At 44.4% G+C, this 21,738-nt stretch overlaps 1 protein-coding gene across 1 annotated transcript in view; it reads right to left on the bottom strand.

Annotated features, from left to right (window-relative positions):
* SMAD9 (SMAD family member 9) overlaps window positions 1–21,243 on the bottom strand; it is a 28,916-nt gene extending 7,673 nt beyond the window's left edge. The window contains 5 exon segments of the mRNA XM_044284738.1: window positions 263–367; window positions 462–577; window positions 579–720; window positions 2,762–3,292; window positions 21,121–21,243. Of these exon segments, the coding sequence (XP_044140673.1) occupies window positions 263–367; window positions 462–577; window positions 579–720; window positions 2,762–3,173 (775 nt within the window). The 5' untranslated portion in view covers window positions 3,174–3,292; window positions 21,121–21,243.
* Between the last annotated feature and the right edge of the window lie 495 nt (window positions 21,244–21,738).

The raw sequence follows: 21,738 nt of genomic DNA, 5'->3' as shown, positions 1-21,738 counted from the left end.
TTTTGTGTATTTTATGTTTGCAGAGTGCTGTTGCATTGTTTATGATTTAGTATTTTCAGTCATCTGCGTCTTCAGAAGTGCTGACTAACTTGTTTTTGTCTTTGCAATTTGGGTATATCTGTCTGAGATCATTGTCTGAGGCTCCATTAGATCTACTTATCATTCTGGTAAACTTGTGGACATTTACATGCACAACAGAATTCTCTACCAGCCTTTCATTATCACAAATACTAGACAGAAGGTCCTTTCATTTATCACCTACCTCTGATTGTAGCTGGTAAAACTAATTGACAATCAGTTGAATCCCCTGAGTTTCTGTTTTGGTTCCCATGAACCTCTGGTGGGTTGTATGGTGGTGGTGGGGTATCTTTGGGGACAAAAAAAAACAGGTAAATGTTGTGAATACAAAATGTAACAACAAGTTAGAAGGCAACAGCTTGCCGGATGTCAGTGTAGATCACCTGTGATCTGGTAGGGACTTCCTGGTTCAGAAGAACTTCTGGGGGAATCGGGGTAGCCAATAGTGTTCGGCGAGTGGTGGAAGATATTGTTGGGGGAGACCGAGAACTGGAGTGCACACCGGCTGCTGAAATGACTCAGGGAAGGTGGCGTTGTGAGGCATCAGTGGTTCGTTGTTGAGGGACGTATTTCGAAACTTGGCCAGCAGACTGAGATCTGTGTTAAACTCACTATGCCTGGGAACCAGTACAGGTGGAAGAACTGAAAGAGAAATAATGGTTATTATAGAGAAGTAGCAGAACCATGTCTGACCAACAGGGGGACATAAACATAACCAGACCTGTATTATCATAGCCCCTCTCTGATTCAAGTAAAAACAAATTCACTTGAGAAGGCCATCTTATTCTAAGTACACATCTGCATTGTGAAATCTGGCAGGCTGTTCTGGCAGAGGAACAGCCTCGCCGAGTTCACCGTATCGGGCATAGCCGGATAATGCCGTAAACTGCCTGATCTGACCTGACTATAATGGTATCAGACGGGGATACATCCTCTTTCCTCCACGACGACAGCTTTTGGCCAGATGGAAAGTCATGCATGCAGGACTTGTTGCTGAAAGCTGCCATTTATGCCGGAAAGTGCGAGAGTGATCCCTGCAGGATCCTATTGTAGTCAACTGGGGTTCCAGCAGTTTGCGGCATTATCTTGCTATGCCGACTACAGAGAGCTGCTTGAACAAACATAAAAACTTTTCAACTAAATGTAAATGAACAGATGACAAATGAGATAATGTAGAAGCAGCGCTGTTGTGAAGATTGTTTGAGTTCTTTATGTCTTCCTCCTTAAAGGGGTTGTCCTTGTCTTTAATACCAATGACCTATCCTCAGGATTTGTCATCGCTATCTGATCATGGGGGTCAACTTCTGGGACCCTCGTCGATCAGCTGTTTGAAGAGACCGTGGCGCTCCGTGACTAGCATAGCCTGTTCCTAGGCCCGTGACGTCACGTTCATCAATCACTAGGCCTAGGCGTAGTTCAGTTCCATTCAAGTAAATGGGACTGAGCTGCTATACCAAGCACAGCCACTATCCAATGGACGGCGCTGTGCTCTGTAAGATGTGAGGAGGCGACCGCGCTCACATGAGCACTGCAGCCTCATCAAACAGTTCATCAGCGGGGGGTGCCCAGTGTTGGTCCCCCAGGATCACATTCCGATGACCTATCCTGAGGATAGGTCATCAATATTAAACATTCGGACAATCCCTTTGAAAAATAATGTACTTAGTCACAACTATTTGTTTTATTAATACCGTCAATCTAAAAGGAAAAAGTCAGACACCTTGGAAATATTCCTCATTAAAAATATCCTACCATTTTGTGTCTACAGTTTTTATGAAGAGCTGTGTCTCCATGGTAACATACTAGTCTGATCCTGCAGCCAGACCCACTTTCACCTGTACCCTACTCCTGTATATATATATATATATATATTTTAGGGAGATTACAAGAATGATTGGGAATATGAAAGGATGTATTATCAGACTACACACGGTTTGTTTGTAGTCTGTAGCTATGGAGACACATAGGAGGTATAGCCATAGAACAGTAGGATAGATACAAAGATGCTTTGGTTTTTATTTACTTTGCATTGGCCTAAAACATAATAATGTTGCAAAAGCCTAAATGCTCTTGAAAACCTCTTTGAGATGACCATTAACACCTGCAGTAAAAATCGTCTTTTAGAGCAGGTGGTCCCCTGATACAACAGGGTCAATATACACAGGATATTAGGGAGTGGAACAGTTCTGGTCTACATCAGGGTCTGTCTTCTCGAAGAGGTGATCTACCACTGAATACTATAGAAGGAAGCAATGTAATTCCAGTACTTGTATCTATGTGAAGGAAAAGAAACATTGGGTGATGTGTACACAATCTATAGAAAAAGGACTGAGCAGGAAACGGTGTTGTCTGAGTTATTACAATTTTTAGCAAATGAAGGCACTAATTACAAGAGAGCCAATGCTCTCCAGTTTGACCTCCACCACTTCCAGCACTGCTGCTCCTCTGCCTCCCTCGGGTTCCACTGACACCAGTGCTGCAGCAGTTGTGTGACCACAGGAACGTCGCTGCTGCAGCCAGGAAGACAGAGACTAGAAGGAGACAGGAGGGGTGGTTGTGGCGCTGGAAGAGGCAGGAGTCCAACATTTATGTCATCACAGCTCCAGCATTTGAACATTTTCACAGCCCTTTTAAGTAAATCGATGCACAAATTACTAATTACAAGTAACATATTTTTTTTTACCTGGAGTTTCCACCCTTCGGTAATGGTAAGGATTTATGCATACATCCTTCTGTTTTGATCCGAAAGGAAACTCGCAGCATTCAAGTGGTTTTAACTCATGATGTGACTGAAGATCCGGCCACCTCCAGACCCTACAGTAGATGACATGCGGAAGACCCTTTCGATGTGACACCTGCAGTCTCCCATCCAGCGATCTTGGAATAGTGACGCATTTACTTAGCTGTCCTGGGGAACTTAGCGCCTTCTCAAGCTCCTCCATTGCACCCTTCTTCTTCTTCAGCTTCTTCACCAGTGAATCCACTGCTTTTTCTGCCCATTTTTCCTCCTCATCTCCTTGCTTCCAGCCGAGCAGCCGCTTAACAGCAGGGCTAGTGAAGGAGAACAAGGAACTGATCGGGGTGCTGGTGTGCATATGAGTGTCACTGTCAGGCAACACCCTCCTGAATATAGGATACTTCTTTATTAGATTCGTTTTTTCTTCAATCTGAAGACGCTTTTAACAGTTTCTGAGAAGGACTCTCTAAATAGACTCTGTTAATGAAAAAATACAGACAGTTAGACCAAAGCACAAAAATTTACACGTGCCAAGAAGAATAAATGAAGAATGTAAAAAAGCAACATATCTACCACTAAACAATAAGATAGGATTCAATTACTCCAAGGAGCCAATGCACCTACAACGTTGGTAATAGGACTTTTGGGTGGTTTTCTACGGACTACTGAAGTTCTTAGTCTAGACATTAAAAAAATATCCTCCAACCATTTATCTAACTGGCCCTAAACCCTAGGGTGCAAACGCTCCACCTGCTTGATCTGTCATTTTAGTAAATATTTGTATTGCTAGAAATTGGCCTTGTGCTGTCTCTCTGCTCTTCATTCTGGAAATGTATGACTAAATTGGCAAGCGGTTGTTACCAAGCCTCTTCACAATAGGGTGTGTCCCTACACAGTATGAATCTTTCAGCACTGAGAGGACAGTGTGTGCACACGCCCAGGGTACCAAGGGGATGGAGTCATTGTACTGTCAGACAAGTTCATTTCATTTACTAGAGAATGGTGTAAGTAGTAAATTTTTAAAATCACTTGATTTAAAAAAAATCCACCTGAAAAAAGCTGATAAAAACCATGAACCTGATAAAACAACTACAAAGCTTCTGAACATCACATGAGCCTCCTGTGCACCTGTAAGTGTGATTTAACCCTCTTATCAGCTTTCTGAACTCCCTAGAAGAAAACATAGTGGGAAGTAAGCGAAGTGAGGTCACTGCATAAAGTGCTGAGAGAATTGCAGCTAGCTGTGCCGCTAAAACAGGGAATAATATGGCTGAAAGAGACTTTAGGGAAGCCAAAACATAACTGTTCCTTCAAAGCTATAATTGTACAAAAAAGCACCAGCCGTTATGCAAACTTTTCTTCTTCTTTTTTTTTTTTAAAAACTCAGGTACGCTTTAAGATATATGTGCACTGCAGTGTCTCAACCTGTGTTTGCTTTGACCCATTTTACAGGGACCGAGGTACCTTCTCAGTATGTTTTAGAAGTACAGGAGCTAACAAATGAATATATAGGCGGATTGAAACCCATGACCTTAGACTTAGTACCTGCCAAGATACATGTAAATGCATGTTGGACATATACACTTAATATGACCGCACTCGCACACATAGGGACGTCTGGGTCATCAACCACAGACCTCACTTCTGTTAAAAGGATTGTGTCAGATTTTGATAAACCAGTTATGCAATTTCAATTATCAAATCACAGGTCCTGAGGATTTAAATTGCTTGATAATTGTATGCTGAGAAAGAACAGTCATTAGAAGTGAGGGACAGACGTCACTGGCAATGACTCAGTCAAGAAATCAATGGAAATACAAGGCTCAAGACTGTAATAGATGTAGACGAGAGCTGTACTGGAAGCTCATAGGCTCCAAAGTAAAATTTGAAACTGGGCCCTCATTACCAACTGGTGTCTTCTTATGTGGCAGAGGAACCACTGGCCCCTTTAAGGCACCAGAGTAAAAGTACTACAATTGCCTCTGCACATCCTCTATAGCTACACCGCTGGCTTAGACTACTTGGACAAGACTGTCAAAAGACTAGATGTTGCTTTTATTTTAACCTTCACATCATTAAATAAATGGTGCAATCGGGGTGATCAAGTATATTGGAAAACATTACATTTTTATCAGTTTGCACATGTATTTGACCTCAAGACCATCTAATTTAAAGTGATCTTACTTTAAGGCTACTTTCACACTAGCGTTGCTCTTTTCCGGCATAGACTTCTGTCCTAGGGGCTCAATATCGGAAAAGAACTGATCAGTTTAATCCCCATGCATTCTGAATGGAGAGTAATCTGTTCAGGATGCATCAGGAGGTCTTTAGGCATTAAAAATACAGCAATGTCGGATCAGTCCTTCCGGTCTGCGGTAAAAATGTGAAAAAAATTTATATAACGGATCAGTTTCTCCGGATGACATCTGAAGACACGGATCCGTTCTTGCAATGAATTTGTAAGAGGGATCCGGATCCGTCTACAAATGCTGTCTGTTTCCATGCAGATTGCCGGTTCGATCGCCGCAAGTGTGAAAGTAGCCTAAGGGTGAATCTCTAGGGTTACCAGTACTATGTGAAGGCACATTATACATATTAGATGTAACTCAGCTGAACTTGACGACTTCAGTGGGACTGCCCAACTATTTCATTTGTATGGGGGTGTCCCAATTGTGGTCTAAAAGAGAAAAGCCGCTGCTGGAGGATTAGCCAGGATCCACTATTAGCCTAGGAACAGACTGTACTGTTACTATTAATATTAGTGCAGCAATTAGAACCTAATAGTTCATTGAAATGTGGTAAGGTGTTAGGAACCACGAATCTACTAGTCACCATAAGTTTAGGATCACTGGCCAGGCCTACTGATGTTTATCAGACCAAGGCTTCCAAGAAATTTATTTTATCATGTTGAGGTTCGCCAGTCTACTAGCAGACAATCATAAAAAATTACGGCACTGGTACTGCTCCGATAGTGGTGGTCTAATATTAATCAGTTGTTGAGCAATTCATATCATCTTCTTAGCGATCACAAGGAATTTCTGGGTAATGTCAAAGGCTTCTTGCAATGGTTAATGTCAATGTCCCCCATCAGGCCCACCCTGAACAAGAATAATGGGTGAGGGAAGATGGCACGAAGAAACTACTCAAGAGAAACATCTTATCATGGTTTGGTGCTGTTCTGAAGCTGGACAGATGTTCATCATTGATGGAACTATGAACTTGGTTTCTGAAGAAATACAATGGTCATGCTGAGACCTCCAGAGTGGGAACTGAACCGGCTCTCTGCTCTGGTTAATACTTCTATTAATGCTTATATTTTCTAATATGGCATAATGGCACAACCCTTTTTTCTATTAAGATATCCTTTTTTGTTGATCAGTATCAATAAAAGCTCAAATAAATCCACACTGATTAAATAAAACACGGAAAAATTTCATGATGTAAAGTCAACTTTTTAGACACATTGTTTCTAAATACTTTTAACGTTCAATCAATAAAAAAATTTAATTTTTGAATTTTGTAAAAATAAAATGCAAATACTTCTTCAGGCTGGTGTGCGGGACTGATTAATAGGTTCCTGTACTTTTGTTACCAATGTTTGATTAATGAATACCGCGTATAGATTTGATGACCTTTAGATTACACTTACAACCTCTGTTGCACCATTGTATATTCTATTCATATAAAATACCAGTACTGGTAAAACCAGCATTGGCAAAGAATAAGCTGAGAAGGAAGACATTTTAGGTAGCACAGAATGGTGCTGTCGAAAAAATAATTGAGGGAAGTGACTAACCGTTCCATAAAATCTGGTTCTCCGGTCAGTATGTGCGTTTGTTTGAAGTGATTTCTGCTCGGAGTTACTGAAATATAGATTTACATGCTGTATTTCTTTTATCAATTAACAAAATCCAAGTCATGAACAAAAGAGAAATCTAAATCCAATAAAAAAAAATTGGTGCGTTACATACATTTGTATTTTTTTTGCAAAAACAATGTAACTTGTAACAACAAGAAACTCAATGAATGGGAAAAGGTACATGTTACCGTATTTTTCGCCCTGTAAGACGCACCTGTCCAGGTTTTTGAGGAGGAAAATAAGGAAAAAATATTTTGAACCAAAAGATGTGCTTTTGGTGGGTTTTGAACTAATATGAATATTGCTGTGAGCCCGGTGTAATAGAGCACAGTGACTGGACCGGGCCCCGCCGAGATTCCCCGCCTCCAGCCGGCCAGCGATGTATCAGTGTTAGCAGAGTAAAAATGGCAGTATTCGCCCCATAAGACGCAGGGCAATTTCCCCCCACTTTGGGGGGGGGGGGGGGGGGAGGGGAATGAGTCTTATGGGGCGAAAAATATGGTATATTTCTAAGATACATATTTATTTCAGGGCTGTGGAGTCGGTAGATAAATGCTCTGACTCCGACTCCTCAGTTTTTTGTACTTCCGACTCCGACTCCTCTGTATTTAATATGCGAATGTATTTTATACATTCCTTGAAGGAAAGAAAGAAGTTCTTCTAAGCTCTTCTAGCACAGAGAGGTAGTTGGGCAGAAGCTGCTGCCTTCTCCTTTGTGTGCTGATCTTCTGCTGAAGACAGGGCAGTGGGAGGATCCAAGAAGGGACATTTATTTTAAAACATGATTTCCCTAGAAGAATCCCATAGTCATGTTTAAAGTTTAAGATAACATTCTGAGTTTACACGTTTTATAGCCTTAGCTGAATGACAGCAGTTTTTCCAATGGTTTACAGCAGGGATGTCAAACTCGTGGCCCTCCAGCTGTTGCAAAACTACAACTCCCATCATGCCTGGGCATACTACAGCTATCAGCGAATGATGGGAGTTATAGTTTTGCAACATCTGGAGGGCCATGAGTTTGACATCCATGGTTTACAGCTTCAGTCTTGAACTATTGACCCTCCATTCCCTTCACTTATACAAGTGTCTCTAGTCCTGCAAAACACATATTTACTTAATCCCTTATCAGTGAGAGGCTAGGTAAACCATGGGCATTGTGTTCCCTGTAACATCAGAACACAACACAATGGAAAGTATATGTATTGCCACTCCTAATTGTGCATTGCGTGCCATATAGTGAAGCATATGAAAAGCATGCTTCTTCACATCACTGAACGCGTTTGTTTTGCGGTTACGTGAGGCACTGCATGCATTGGCCTTTATTCTTACAGTAGAGAAGTCATTAATTATAACTGTTTATGAATTCGGACATTTAAACTTGCTTTTTTATTTTTTTATTCCAATTTAAATTTAGTAGGAGTCGGAGTCGGTTCATTTTTTGCCGACTCCGACTCCAGGTACCCAAAATTGACTCCGACTCCGACTCCTCGACTCCGACTCCACAGCCCTGATTTATTTACTACAGATATGATGATGATATCCTCAGCATCAGGACTGTCAATAAGGCCCAATGCACACCACCGTAGTTTTCATGCATTTCTATGGGCCCGCAAACAAATGCACAAAGCACACGGATGTAATCTGCCGTTCTGCAATGAAGCACGGAGCAATGTTGGGGAACTAACCTTCCATTCCTGATCATTGCCAGCTGATTCAGCTGCATTTACAGGGAGCAATCATCCCCTTGGTATGGGGATGAATGATCAATATTACGATCGTTAATCCACAAACAGATTCATTGTTTGTGGACAGCACATCCCTGTGCATACAGTACAATGTGCTGCCGCCAACAAATGATGATTTTGGTGCCTCATAAACGAGCGGTGGTTGGATGAGGGGGTCAAGAACAAAAAAGTGTCGGGACAAGTTAGTCTTAGTTCTGTCAAGATGTCATGGTCTGCTTTAAAGGGATTATCCAGGATTTTTATATTGACAGCCTATCCTCAGCTATGGTCAGCTGTCTGGAGAGGCACCGGCGCCCCAGTGAACACTGTGGCCACCTCACAGGTTACCAAGCACAGCACCACACATGGTGGCTTGGTATTGCAACCCAGGCCCATGGGATTGAGCTCCACCAAGGCCATCTGACCAATGAACGGGAATTCATTGTCCTAGAAAGAGGTGGCATCACTCACCAGAGTGCCAAGGCCTCTTCAAACAGGTGCTCGGCGAGGGTGCCAGGTGTTGGCCCGCCACGATCCTGAGTATAGGTCATCAATATCAAAATTATGGATAACCCCCTTAAGGTCTTCCTACTGTACCATTATTTCAAGTGAAGTGAAATATATCTCTCAAAGGAAAGCTTTATGGGTAATTATTTTGGGCTGACAAAGTATCCACTAAAACAGTCCTCTCCTCATCCCTGAGCTAATTACTGCACCTCTCCTACATCCCCCCCGGGTGCCTGTGCCACACACACATCACACCCACTGCGCCCAGACAAGCGTTTACAGACGTTCCGTAAGCTGTATTTGTTTAGTATGATGAAAGGAGACATCACTGACAACATTACACAAATGTTTAGCTTTGGAGGGGTTTAGAGAAGAACATTGATCCCTTTTCATTCAAATAAGATTTCTAGCCGGTGACATCAGTGTGAACGAGAGCACCACGCTTGTCAGAGGGAGCCGAGCCAAGAGTGCGGACAGATAAAGCAGGGGCGTTGGTGCGTCCTGGGATGTCCGCACACCCAGCTACACAGATGAAAAGAATTTACCGTACTCCCTACCTAACAGCTGGTCTCAGGGGATGGAAGCTTCGTACATTGCAAGAGAATACACTCAAGTGAAAAGATCACATTGGTGCTATCTTGGACCACCAAAGGGTGCAAAAAAAGTTTCCCAGGAATAGAAACAGGATCTGCTTTTTTTTTTCAGAAACAGCGCCACTCCTGTCCATAGGATTTGTTTGGTATTGCAGTTTAGCTCTATTTACTTTAATAGCAATGGGCTCCAAGACAAGCCTATAGCCATCCATGCCGAGGAGAATGAAAATTAACTTCATCATAAAACCCCCAATTCCACTGCATTTCAGCCCTGCCACAGAATCACCTGCTAGCATCAGTTCAGTGATCTTCTCATTAGCTCAGAAGAAAGTGTTAGGCTAGGTCTACACGACGACATAGGGCACAACTACACTGCAACATGTGTAGCGCGTCAACAAATTTTTATAATGGTAGTCTATGGTGTCGCACTGCGACATGACAGTCGCAGAAAAATCCATCTTGAATGTGTTTATTGCGACTGTCGGGTCGCAGTATGTCGCATGTTGCAGTGTGACACCATAGACTACCATGGTAAAAATAATGTCGTTGTGTAGACCTAGCCTTACCGAGGACAAGCTGATATCCCTCTGTCAGGCTGATTGAATTAGAAGAGCAGACTGGTTGCTTTACAAAGAGGAGGAGAGGGGGTGCTTGAAATCACTGTCTTCTCCTGTTAACCACAGTTACCTCCAAGGAAAAAATGCAGTCATGATTGCATTGTATCAAAGGGGCTTCACAGGCAAGGACATTGCTACTTGCAAGCTTACACCTAAATGGGAGCTAAGTGTCTTGGTGAGCAAAAACATTGACAGTTTGGGTCAATGACCAAGAAACTCCAACTGAGAACGTATGGTCCATGGTCAGAAAGCAGGTGGACAAACAAAAACACAGACATTTTGATAAACTCCAAGCCCTGACTAGGCAGGAATGGGTTGTCATCCGTCAGGATTTGACCCAGAAGCTGATATCCAGCATGCCAGGGTAAATTTCAGAAGTCTAGTAAGAGAAGGGTCAACACTGGGAGTCCTTGCATAAGGCCTCTTGCACACGAACGTTTTCTTTAGTTTTTTTTCTGTTCCGTTTTTGCAGATTCCGTTTGCGGAACCATTCATTTCAATGGTTCCACAAAGAAACGTAATGTACTCAGTATGCATTCCGTTTCTGTATTTCCGTCCCGTTGAAAGATAGAACTTGTCCTATTATTGCCCGCAAAAAACGATCAGTGGCTCCATTCAAGTCAATGGGTCCGCAAAAAAAAATGGAATGCATCTGTATATCTTCCATATCCGTTCCTTTTTTGCGGAACCATCTATTGAAAAATCTTATGCCCAGCCCAATTTTTTGGTGTACTTACTGTTTAAACATTATTGTATGCTTCTGTTTCCGATCTGCAAAAAAACGGATCACAAACGGAAACACGGAATGGCAAAACGGAACGGAAGCAGAAACACTACTGAAACTATAAAATGGATCGGTGAAAAACAGACCGCAAAATACAGAAAAAGCCATACGGTCGTGTGCAAGAGGCCTAAACCTGATGTATTTCTTATTTATTTTTATTTTTTTTAAGTAAAAATTTTTTTTTACAAAAATTATGAAATGCTTATATCAGAAGCAGAAAAAAGGAGCAAACATTGTGAAAACCTAAATTTTGGGTGAATGATTGTTCATCAGTCATCCCCTTTAAATATGTTATTTTGACAGGGAAAAATAATAAAATCTACAGAACACCTAACCCAAACCCGAACTTCTGTGAAGAAGTCCGGGTTCGGTTCTGGGTACCAAACATGCCGATTTTTCTCACGCGTGTGCAAAACGCATTACAATGTTTTGCACCCGCGCAGAAAAAAAACGCAAACATGGAACCCAATCGCAGTGAAAACTGACTTGATTTAGTGTCAAAATCGCACCATTTTCCCTGAACGCATCCGCCCAAATCCGCAACGCCCGTGTGAAAGGGGCCTTACTGCGAGAAACAATACAAAGCAAAATGCTACAACAAATGCTACTCCACCTCCAGCATGCCGCCAGAACCGGTCAGTGCTATTTGGATAGTACATAATGATGTGCACAGAAAGGAATGTCTGCTGTGGCCGGTCTTATATTTAGAAGCTTCGCTCTACGTCGTGTCAGGACGTCATGTTATGGTACAATGGTGGGAAGCAGCTCGTGGAAGACAAAATATATAAGACGAGTTCAGAGAGAGAGAAATGCAGGGACGGCCGGAGTGGCGACTGAGTCATGGTTGAGGTATGCTGCAGGATGTAAGGGGCAGGTGAGCGCTCCCTGTTATCACCATGTACAGCCTGCGTCACCGGGAAGTGGCCCCGTTATTAACCACACCGAGATGAAAAGATCTTCCAGTGGTAATGGTGTCTATATCCAGAGGCCGCTTCCTTCCAGGACGTCAAAGCCTATTCTAATGGAGAAACCTGTCCACACCTTCTATACAGTATACTCAAACCTGCCCACACCTTCTATACAGTATACTCAAACCTGCCCACACCTTCTATACAGTATACTCAAACCTGCCCACACCTTCTATACAGTATACTCAAACCTGCCCACACCTTCTATACAGTATACTCAAACCTGTCCACACCTTCTATACAGTATACTCAAACCTGTCCACACCTTCTATACAGTATACTCAAACCTGTCCACACCTTCTATACAGTATACTCAAACCTGCCCACACCTTCTATACAGTATACTCAAACCTGCCCACACCTTCTATACAGTATACTCAAACCTGCCCACACCTTCTATACAGTATACTCAAACCTGCCCACACCTTCTATACAGTATACTCAAACCTGCCCACACCTTCTATACAGTATACTCAAACCTGCCCACACCTTCTATACAGTATACTCAAACCTGCCCACACCTTCTATACAGTATACTCAAACCTGCCCACACCTTCTATACAGTATACTCAAACCTGTCCACACCTTCTATACAGTATACTCAAACCTGCCCACACCTTCTATACAGTATACTCAAACCTGCCCACACCTTCTATATAGTATACTCAAACCTGCCCACACCTTCTATACAGTATACTCAAACCTGCCCACACCTTCTATACAGTATACTCAAACCTGCCCACACCTTCTATATAGTATACTCAAACCTGCCCACACCTTCTATACAGTATACTGGAAGATATAACATATATATATGGAATTTATCTGTCTAATATGTATCTATCCTTCTATCTATCTATCTATCTATCCTTCTATTGAATATCTATCAACTCAAATCTATTACCTAGCGTCTATTCCATATCTATCTAATCTACCAATTCAATGTATCCAATATCTATTTATTTATCTTTAATCTAGCTAATATCTATCTATCTACTATCTATGTCTGATATCTAATATATCTCATATCTGTCTATATCCATCAATCTTTTATCAATTTAAATTTAGACTGAAGGTATACCGGAAATTCGATAACTTTTCATTATACTGAATAATGAATAAGCTTTATTTGATGAAAACAGAATTCACCTTTAGTGCTGTCTCCTAATGGGGTGTCGCACAAAAGAAAATCTCATTAGGGGGTAATTTATCATGAGGGCAGTTTTTGAAGTCCGCCGTGCTCTGAATCTGCACTGCTGAAATTTGTACCAAATGTATCAAACATCAATGGAGTAATATTTTTGCGCTGCATGCTGCCCCCTTACTAGAATAAGATTTTTTTTTTTCTTCTTAAAAAGATGCAGTTGATAAATCGGACATGTACCTGACAACATACCGTAGCTAACCATGCCCACTTCCCCTCCCAATTTTCAAAAGTGACGAGGGTGGGATAAGAATGCACAAAATGTTATGCTAAAATTCTGCCAAACGACATGATAAATTACCATCAATGTATTCACCTATCCTGTCCAAACTCCACCAAGAAAGTCGCGGACCCCCCACCCAGCGCCTCTCAGCTAAGGTCATAATTAGCACATTAATATTTACAATATTTGTCACCCTCTTGGCCCACAAATTCACCTTCTTCCTTGTAAAAACAGACATCCTTGTGCCAAAGTAGGTGTTAGATGTCCAAACACAGTTTAATATGTGAGGCTTGAAGATGTTCTCCTGCCAAAATAATTTAACTGGAGAACAATGGGCATGTTAGACAGAATGAAACCTGTTTTGGGGACACTGGCGCCACTGCCGACCTCTGTAACCTCTCTCCAGCAGCCAAGAGGAGGTCACAGCGGCAGGACTGCAGTAGTTTAGCCTTCATCTCTCTGCTGCTTTCATCAACATGGCCACCTCTTCTTTAAGCCTCTTACACACAACAGTTCCCCCCCCCCCGTTTACAGGACGATTTTTGCATTAATTTCAATAGTTCCGGGGAAAAAAAAAAAAAAAGGGATGTAATCCGTATGCATTCCGTTTAAAGATAGAACATGTCCTATTATTGCTCGCAAATCACGTTCCGTAGCTCCATTCAAATCAATGGGTCCGCAAAAAAAAAAAAACAGAACATATCCGTTCCGTTTTTGCAGAACGATCTATTAAAAATGTTATGCCCAGCCCAATTTTTTCTATGCAATTACTGTATATGCCATACGGAAAAAACGGAACAGAAACAAAAAACGGATCTGTGAAAAACAGACCGCAAAACACTAAAAAAGCCATACGGTCGTGTGAAAGAGGCCTTATAGAGAGTGGAGCCATGGATCTCGCTTCTAGGACACCTTGTGATCAGCTAGGTAAAACTCCATTCCCCTGTAGTGCCAACTGCGGTAGTATAATATGGTGCCCACTCAAAAGACATAGATGCCCTGGGTCAGCCTGAGAGGGTAGTGCCAACTGCAAGAAAAATGTAATATATTATGGTGCCCATTCATAAGACATGGATGCAGTGGGTCCACTTAAGACCAATCTGCTTTTTTACAGTAGATCCCCGATTTGGCTAACAGACATTTTCCCTAGCGTGAGACCCCTTCTATGACACTCACATACCCTAATGGGCTTTACGGAGAGTGGTTGCTCAGAGCCAGACTTATGGGGGTTGTTTCATCTGGAAATTTATGAAATATCACTAACATATGCCATCAGTGTCGGACTGGGGTACCAAGGGCCCACCAGTAAAATTTATTTTGGGGGCCCACCGTACAGATACACTCAAATATAATAAATAATCTGCCACATTTTTTATTTAGACATAGGCTGGTTGAGGTGATGTTCATTGAATATATGTAGGTAGTGCAGTAAGTCTACTGTGTTATGTGCAGGTGGTGGGAGACTAGGGGCCCACCGGGGAATTCCCCTGTACCCCTGTGGGCCAGTCCGAGCCTGTATGCCATAAATGTCCAATAGGTGCGGGCCCCACCTTGGAGGGCCCTACAGTTAATGAAATGTACGTCATGCATGCACTTTGTCTTCTCCATTCACTACTATGGGACTCCCGAAAATAGCCAAGCAAACTCACTCAGCTATTTTAGGAAGCCCCATAGCAGTGAACGGAGAGGGAACCGCACATGTGTGGCCACCTGCTATGGGACCTCCAAAAACAGCTGCCAGCGACTCAGCGCTTGTCTATTTATTTTTTTTAAAGGCCCCCTTCTTGAGACAGGAGAGGGTCCCAGAGGTGGAGGTATCCTGTGGCTATGCCGCAAATGTCCAGATAGGACTACCCCTTTAAATAAAACCTGTGCAGACTTGCACGCTCAGCTGCTCATGTTCCAGACATCAGTCGATATGTCTGTGAAGGTTCTCGTATATAAGTAGTAATAAGTCTGAGCAACTGGACTTCTTGTATATTTTTTTCGTCAAAGACTTTTCGCTTGTCCTCCGACTGGCTTTCTTGATTAGAAGGACTTGGGTGAGAAATCTCCGCTGTTAAATACTGGAGACTCCTGCTTCAGTTATAAAGGCGATTTATTTTTGCATTTGCAAGGCTAAATCTATTAGGAGCGATTCCACTGCCTCGGGAGAGGTGTTAGAGCCGCAATGTAAGTGGCAGACAATAGATGTCGCACTCCTCTACCTCTATTCTCTAATCATAGATAGCTTCCTTCACACCTCTTTGGAAGCAGTCCTCCTCTGTGTCTAAGATGCAAACCTCGCTGTCATCAAGTGTCCTTTGTCCTTAAGATGCAGGTGCACAGTCCTGACCTTGGGTGTTGGCTCTTCTGTGCTGGCCCATACGTCGGTGTGGCCGCTGTTTTGTTTGCCCAATGTACAGTTCTTGGCAATCCTCACTCCACTGGACGGCATACACCATATTGCTCTTTTTGTGTTTTGGCGTATGGTCTCTTGGGTGAACCAGTTTCTGCCTTCACTGGCAGTCTTGACATTCTTTTTTAATTCAGTAGTCGGTTGTCAGCCATGTTAGCATTCATGGCATGGTGCTGCACTTCTGTCCACACTGCTCCCCGTGCAGGGCCCATGGGCTGTACACATCAAGAACGTTTCCTGATGTATACCTCCAAAGGATGCTTGGAGGTGACTGTAGAGCCATATAGTGTCCGTTTGGCCTCCATGACACTGCTATATGTCGGTATTCCTTTTTTTCTGCTGCATGGAGGCCAAAAAGGCAGTCTTTTAGCCTTCGTAAGATATATGTGGGGCCCATGGAGGCATTTAGTCTATGCGCCCATTGCATAAGGAAACTGGACGCTGCAAACGAATGTAGCCTTACTTAGCCTGTGCCTAACGCATATATAACACATACATAGGCGTCCGCTTGCGAGAACAGCGGGTGCCACTGCTGACAGGTGCCCGGGGCTAATGTATGCGATCGACAATAAAGTCGATCATACACATTTAACCCCTCAGATGCCGTGGTCAAATGTGCACCGGCTCCCCCTAGTGGGGATTGAGGGAGCTGGATGGAGTGTGCAGCAGCCTCGGTCCTCCTGGAAGATCCGAGGCTGCCGCACATTAGTTCCTATGGAGACCCTTCCTGTGGCAGAGCTCCATAGGAACACAGTGAAAGTCCCATAGACTAATGCACTGGAGTCTATGAGAGAAGCAGTCTCATGATAGCTTGTTCAAGTTCCCTAGTAGAAACTGTTAAAAAGTGCAAAACAAATAAAAATATAAAATCTCAAATCAAACCAAAAATTTAAGTAACAATTAAAAAAAATACACATCATGGACATTGGTGTGTGCGAAAACACCTGTACTATTAAAATCTAAAACTATTTATGCCATACAGCAAACTCCCACAAACAATTGAATACAAAGTTATCAAACAGTCATACTCATTCCAAAGTGGCATCAATGAAAGGGACAGCCTCATACACCAAAAACAAAAAAAACCTATGGGGGTCAGAATATGCACAGAAAAAGTTAGTTTCTTTCCAAAGTTTTCTTTTAGTATAAGGCTGAGTTCACACGGGCATGACTGATTTGTTCAGGATGCGCCCCGGGTGTACTGCGGCAAACCCGCGCGAGTAGGCACCCAATTGCAGTCAGTTTTGACTGCGATTGCGTTCCGTTGTTCAGTTTTTATCGTGCGGGTGCAATGCGTTTTGCACGCGCGTGATAAAAAACTGACTGTGGTACCCAGACCCGAACTTCTTCACTGAAGTTCAGGTTTAGGTTGTTGTGTAGATGTTATTATTTTCCCTTATAACATGGTTATAAGGGAAAATAATAGCATTTTTTAATACTGAATGCTTAGTAGGGGGTCAATTGAGGGTTAAAAAAAATATATAAATAACTCCCCTTTTCCTCTTATTCGAGTAGCTGCCGGTCTCTTCTTACTTCTTTAATCATGAGCTGCCGGCTGAAGGACCTGTGGTGACGTCAGATCACATGGTCCAATCACGGGGTCCATCACCGTGGTGATGGACCATGTGATCTGACGTCACCACAGGTCCTTCAGCCAGCAGCTCATGATTAAAGAAGTAAGAAGAGACCGGCAGCTTACGCGATCAAGAGGAGAAGGTGAGTTACCGTTAACAAAAAAAATATTTTTTAACCCTCAATTGACCACCTACTAAGCATTCTGTATTAAAGAATGCTATTATTTTCCCTTATAACCATGTTATAAGGGAAAATAATACAGTGAATAGACTGTCACCTAGCAACCGTGCGTGAAAATCGCACCGCATCCGCACTTGATTGCGGATGCTTGCGATTTTCACTCAGCCCCATTCACTTCTATGGGGCCTGCGTTGCGAGAAAAACACACACAATATAGAGCATGCTGCGATTTTCACGCAACGCATAAGTGATGGGTCCAATTTCAGTGTGGGTGCAATGCGTTCACCTCACACATTGCACCCGCGCGGAAATCTCGCCCGTGTGAACTCAGCCTAAGGCTACTTTCACACTTGCGGCAGAGTGATCCGGCAATCTGTATGCAAACGGACAGCATTTGTAGACAGATCTGGATCCGTCTTACAAATGCATTGCAAGAACGAATCCGTCTGTCCGTTTGTCTTACGGACAAACTGATCCGTTTAAAAAAAATTTCCACATTTTTAAAGGACTGCGCATGCGCAGACCGGAAGGACAGATCCACAATTGCAGTATTTTTAATGCTGAATCCGGCACTAATACATTTCAATGTAAATTAATGCCGAATCCGGCATTCCGGGAAGTGTTCCGGAATTTTGGACAGAGAAAACCGTAGCATGCTGCGGTATTATCTCTGTCCTGAAAAGTCAAAAAGACTGAACTGAAGACATCCTGAACTGATTGTTCTCCATTCAGAATGCATGAGGATAAAACTGATCAGTTCTTTTCCGGTATTGAGCCCCTAGGACGGAACTCAGTGGCGGAAAAGAAAAACGCTAGTGTGAAAGTACCCTAAGCCGCAAGAAAAATGACACATATGTGGTATTGTTGTAATCGTACTGACTCGGAGAATGAAAGTGACAGGTCAGTTTTACCGCATAGGAAATGATGTAAAAACAAAATGAGGAGGAACTGTTTTTTTTTTTTTATAATTCCACCCCATTGTCCTGCAAAAAAGGGGTTAATCTGCCTTATAGAGGTTTTCCAAGATTCTGATATTAATGACCTATCCTCAGGATAGCGAACAAAAGAAGCGAGGGTTACGGCAGCGTCTCCGACAATTCCTTTATTCCATACTGCAGCGAGTGTGTACAAAAAAAGACAAACAGCAACGTTTCGGCTACTATGTACCCGCTGCAGTATGGAATAAAGGAATTGTCGGAGACGCTGCCGTAACCCTCGCTTCTTTTGTTCGTTGATCTGGGGATCTGCGATCCGGGGCTGGCTGGTGCATTCCGGTCTTGGTTGTTAGGGTCTGTGAGCGCTGTTCTACAACATTATTTGATTCTATCCTCAGGATAGGTCACCAACAGATCGGCGGGGATCCAACTCCCGGCACATCCACCGATCAGCTGTTTGAAGAGGCCACAGTGCCCCGGTGAGTGCTTGGGCCTCTTCGTAGGCCAGATACATCACTGTACATTGGTCATGTGGCCTAGCGCAATACAAAGCACAGCCACTATACAATGGACGGCGCTGTCCTTGGTAAATGAAGAGGAGTCCGCAGAGCTCACTAGAGTGCAGCGGCCTTCTCAAAAAGATGATTGGTGGGGGCCTCACTTCACCTGATCTGATATTAATGAACTATCCTGAGGATAGGTCAGCAATAACAGGATATTAGAAAACCCCCTTTAAAAGGATTGTCCAGCTTTATGCACTTTATTTTAAGGGATTGTCCAGCCTCGGAGGTGACAACCCTGCCCGCAGTCCCAGCACTGCCCCGTTCCCAGCCCCGCAGGGTCAGGCACAGTATTGTCTGGCGATCACACTGTACATTATATTTACAGTACGGCAGCCTGTATTCTGCCAGTGGACTACCTGTGACTTCCACGTGTTCTCCACGTGCAGCCGCTGCACGAAAAATGTCAGCTGTTATGTCCTGGGGACCCCCGATAACAGCTCAAGGACCCCGGATGGGAAAGACGTCATCTCTGGAATAAATACAGATAAGTCCCGGTCCAGGTTCTGTGCACAGCACCGGGTTATCTCCGCAGGTGAATACATAGATAACGGGTAGATATAGGCGTTTACAGATAATCCTTATAGATACATAAATGTCAGAGATAATAACAGATATGAGGTTGATAGATACTATATTAGATGATAGACAGACGGATGCAGCTCAGCAGTTGTTTAATTCTGAATTGACGTTGGGCACTGAGGGGTTAAGTGACTACAGCCCCCAGTATGCACAGAGATGACAGGCTCCTTGGGTGTGAGGAGCAGTGGTGCAGCCTCCTCTCTCCCCTGATATGTAAAGGAGTAGTGGTGCAGCCTCCCCCAGTATTGTAGGGGAGCAGTGGTGCAGCCTCCCCCCCTATGTAGAGGAGCAGTGGTGCAGCCTCCCCCCCTATATAGAGGAGCAGTGGTGCAGCCTCCCCTCTCTTCCCTGATATGTAAAGGAGTAGTGGTGCAGCCTCCCTCAGTATGTAGGGGAGCAATGGTGCCCTACCCCCTATGTAAAGGAGCAGTGGTGCAGCCTTCCCCCCTATGTAAAGGAGCAGTGGTGCAGCCTTCCCCCCTATGTAAAGGAGCGGTGGTGCAGCCTTCCCCCCTATGTAAAGGAGCGGTGGTGCAGCCTTCCCCCCTATGTAAAGGAGCGGTGGTGCAGCCTTCCCCCCTATGTAAAGGAGCAGTGGTGCAGCCTTCCCCCCTATGTAAAGGAGCGGTGGTGCAGCCTTCCCCCCTATATAAAGGAGCGGTGGTGCAGCCTTCCCCCCTATATAAAGGAGCGGTGGTGCAGCCTTCCCCCCTATATAAAGTAGCGGTGGTGCAGCCTTCCCCCCTATATAAAGGAGCGGTGGTGCAGCCTTCCCCCCTATATAAAGGAGCGGTGGTGCAGCCTTCCCCCCTATATAGAGGAGCAGTGGTGCAGCCTCCCCCGATATAGAGAGGAGCAGTGGTGCAGCCTCCCCCGGTATAGAGAGGAGCAGTGGTGCAGCCTCCCCCGGTATAGAGAGGAGCAGTGGTGCAGCCTCCCCCCTATATAGAGGAGCAGTGGTGCAGCCTCCCCCCCTATATAGAGGAGCAGTGGTGCAGCCTCCCCCGGTAGGTAGAGGAGCAGTGGTGCAGCCTCCCCCGGTAGGTAGAGGAGCAGTGGTGCAGCCTCTCTCCTGATCACAATGCTGGCGTCAGGCTGTCTCCTCTCCCCCCCATCTCCCCGCACAGTGCAGCCAGTATGTCACCCGCCCCACCTCCCGCACTTCCCGGGTGACTCCTCGTGCTCAGTGTAGTGCTGCTGTGGAACTACAAGTCCCAGCATGGCGCACCGCACAGGACACAACACGCGCCCCGGACAATGACCCCGATGTCCCATCATCAACCATAAGCGACCGATCACACTGGGAAATCGCGCGTTACCTGTTTACAGATTGCCGTCGGGGGACGATCATTCATTCCATGCGACACACACGGCAGCCGCTCACGTGCTGACATTAGTCACTGACCGTCCGCGGGGACCGCCTTACATTGCACTATAAGTCACAGCATTTCATAGCGGCGTAAGATGGGAGTTGTAGTATAACAGCATTTGCAGAAATCACCTAAAACCCTCCTTCTCTATACCACCTGGGCACGAGGACCCCTCACTAACGCACGGTGTGCACACAGGTCTATAGGTGAGGTGCCGTGGTCCTACCTGTGCGGCTGTGGCCCCGGACGGTCCCTGTCGGTCTCCTGTGTAGAAGCAGTGAAGGAAGCGGCGGCAGGAGGAGGAGCGGGAGGAGCAGGGCGAGGCGGCAGTCAGGCTGGAGCCGCTCTGTCAGGGAGTGTTACTGCGCAGCTGGCAGCGGCCCAGGGCACGTCCCCCTCCTGTGCCGCCGGTGATGGAGGTCACCCGTGTGCAGGAGCGGACATTCATCATGTGTGTGAACACAGCCCTGTGAGGGGGAAATACATTATCCCAAAAATCCCAATAATCTAATCCTAACAGAAAGTAAAGATTAACCTTGTCAGCGCCAAAGCGCTTTTTACTTTTTTGGGATGTTTTTCTGCACGCTCGCGTTATAGTAATGGCTACACGACGACTTGTCGCAGGTTGCGCGCGACATATTCAAGTGAACGTGCGACTTGCGACACAAAATCCAGCACGTCGCACTGCAACACCATTGACATGGGAAATGTCGTGCAATGGTGCTGTACTGCGACATGCCGCGGCACGACAGTCGCAAAAAATCCATTGACTATCGTGACCAAAAATGTCGCAGTGTAGTTGTACCCTTTCTGCCCTGATGTGTAGCCTGGTACCGCTACGCAA

The sequence above is a fragment of the Bufo gargarizans genome, chromosome 3 (assembly GCF_014858855.1).
Source record: "Bufo gargarizans isolate SCDJY-AF-19 chromosome 3, ASM1485885v1, whole genome shotgun sequence".
Lineage (NCBI taxonomy): Eukaryota > Metazoa > Chordata > Amphibia > Anura > Bufonidae > Bufo > Bufo gargarizans.
The sequence above is the reverse complement of the archived record's forward strand: the minus strand, read 5'-3'. Positions and strand labels throughout refer to the sequence as shown.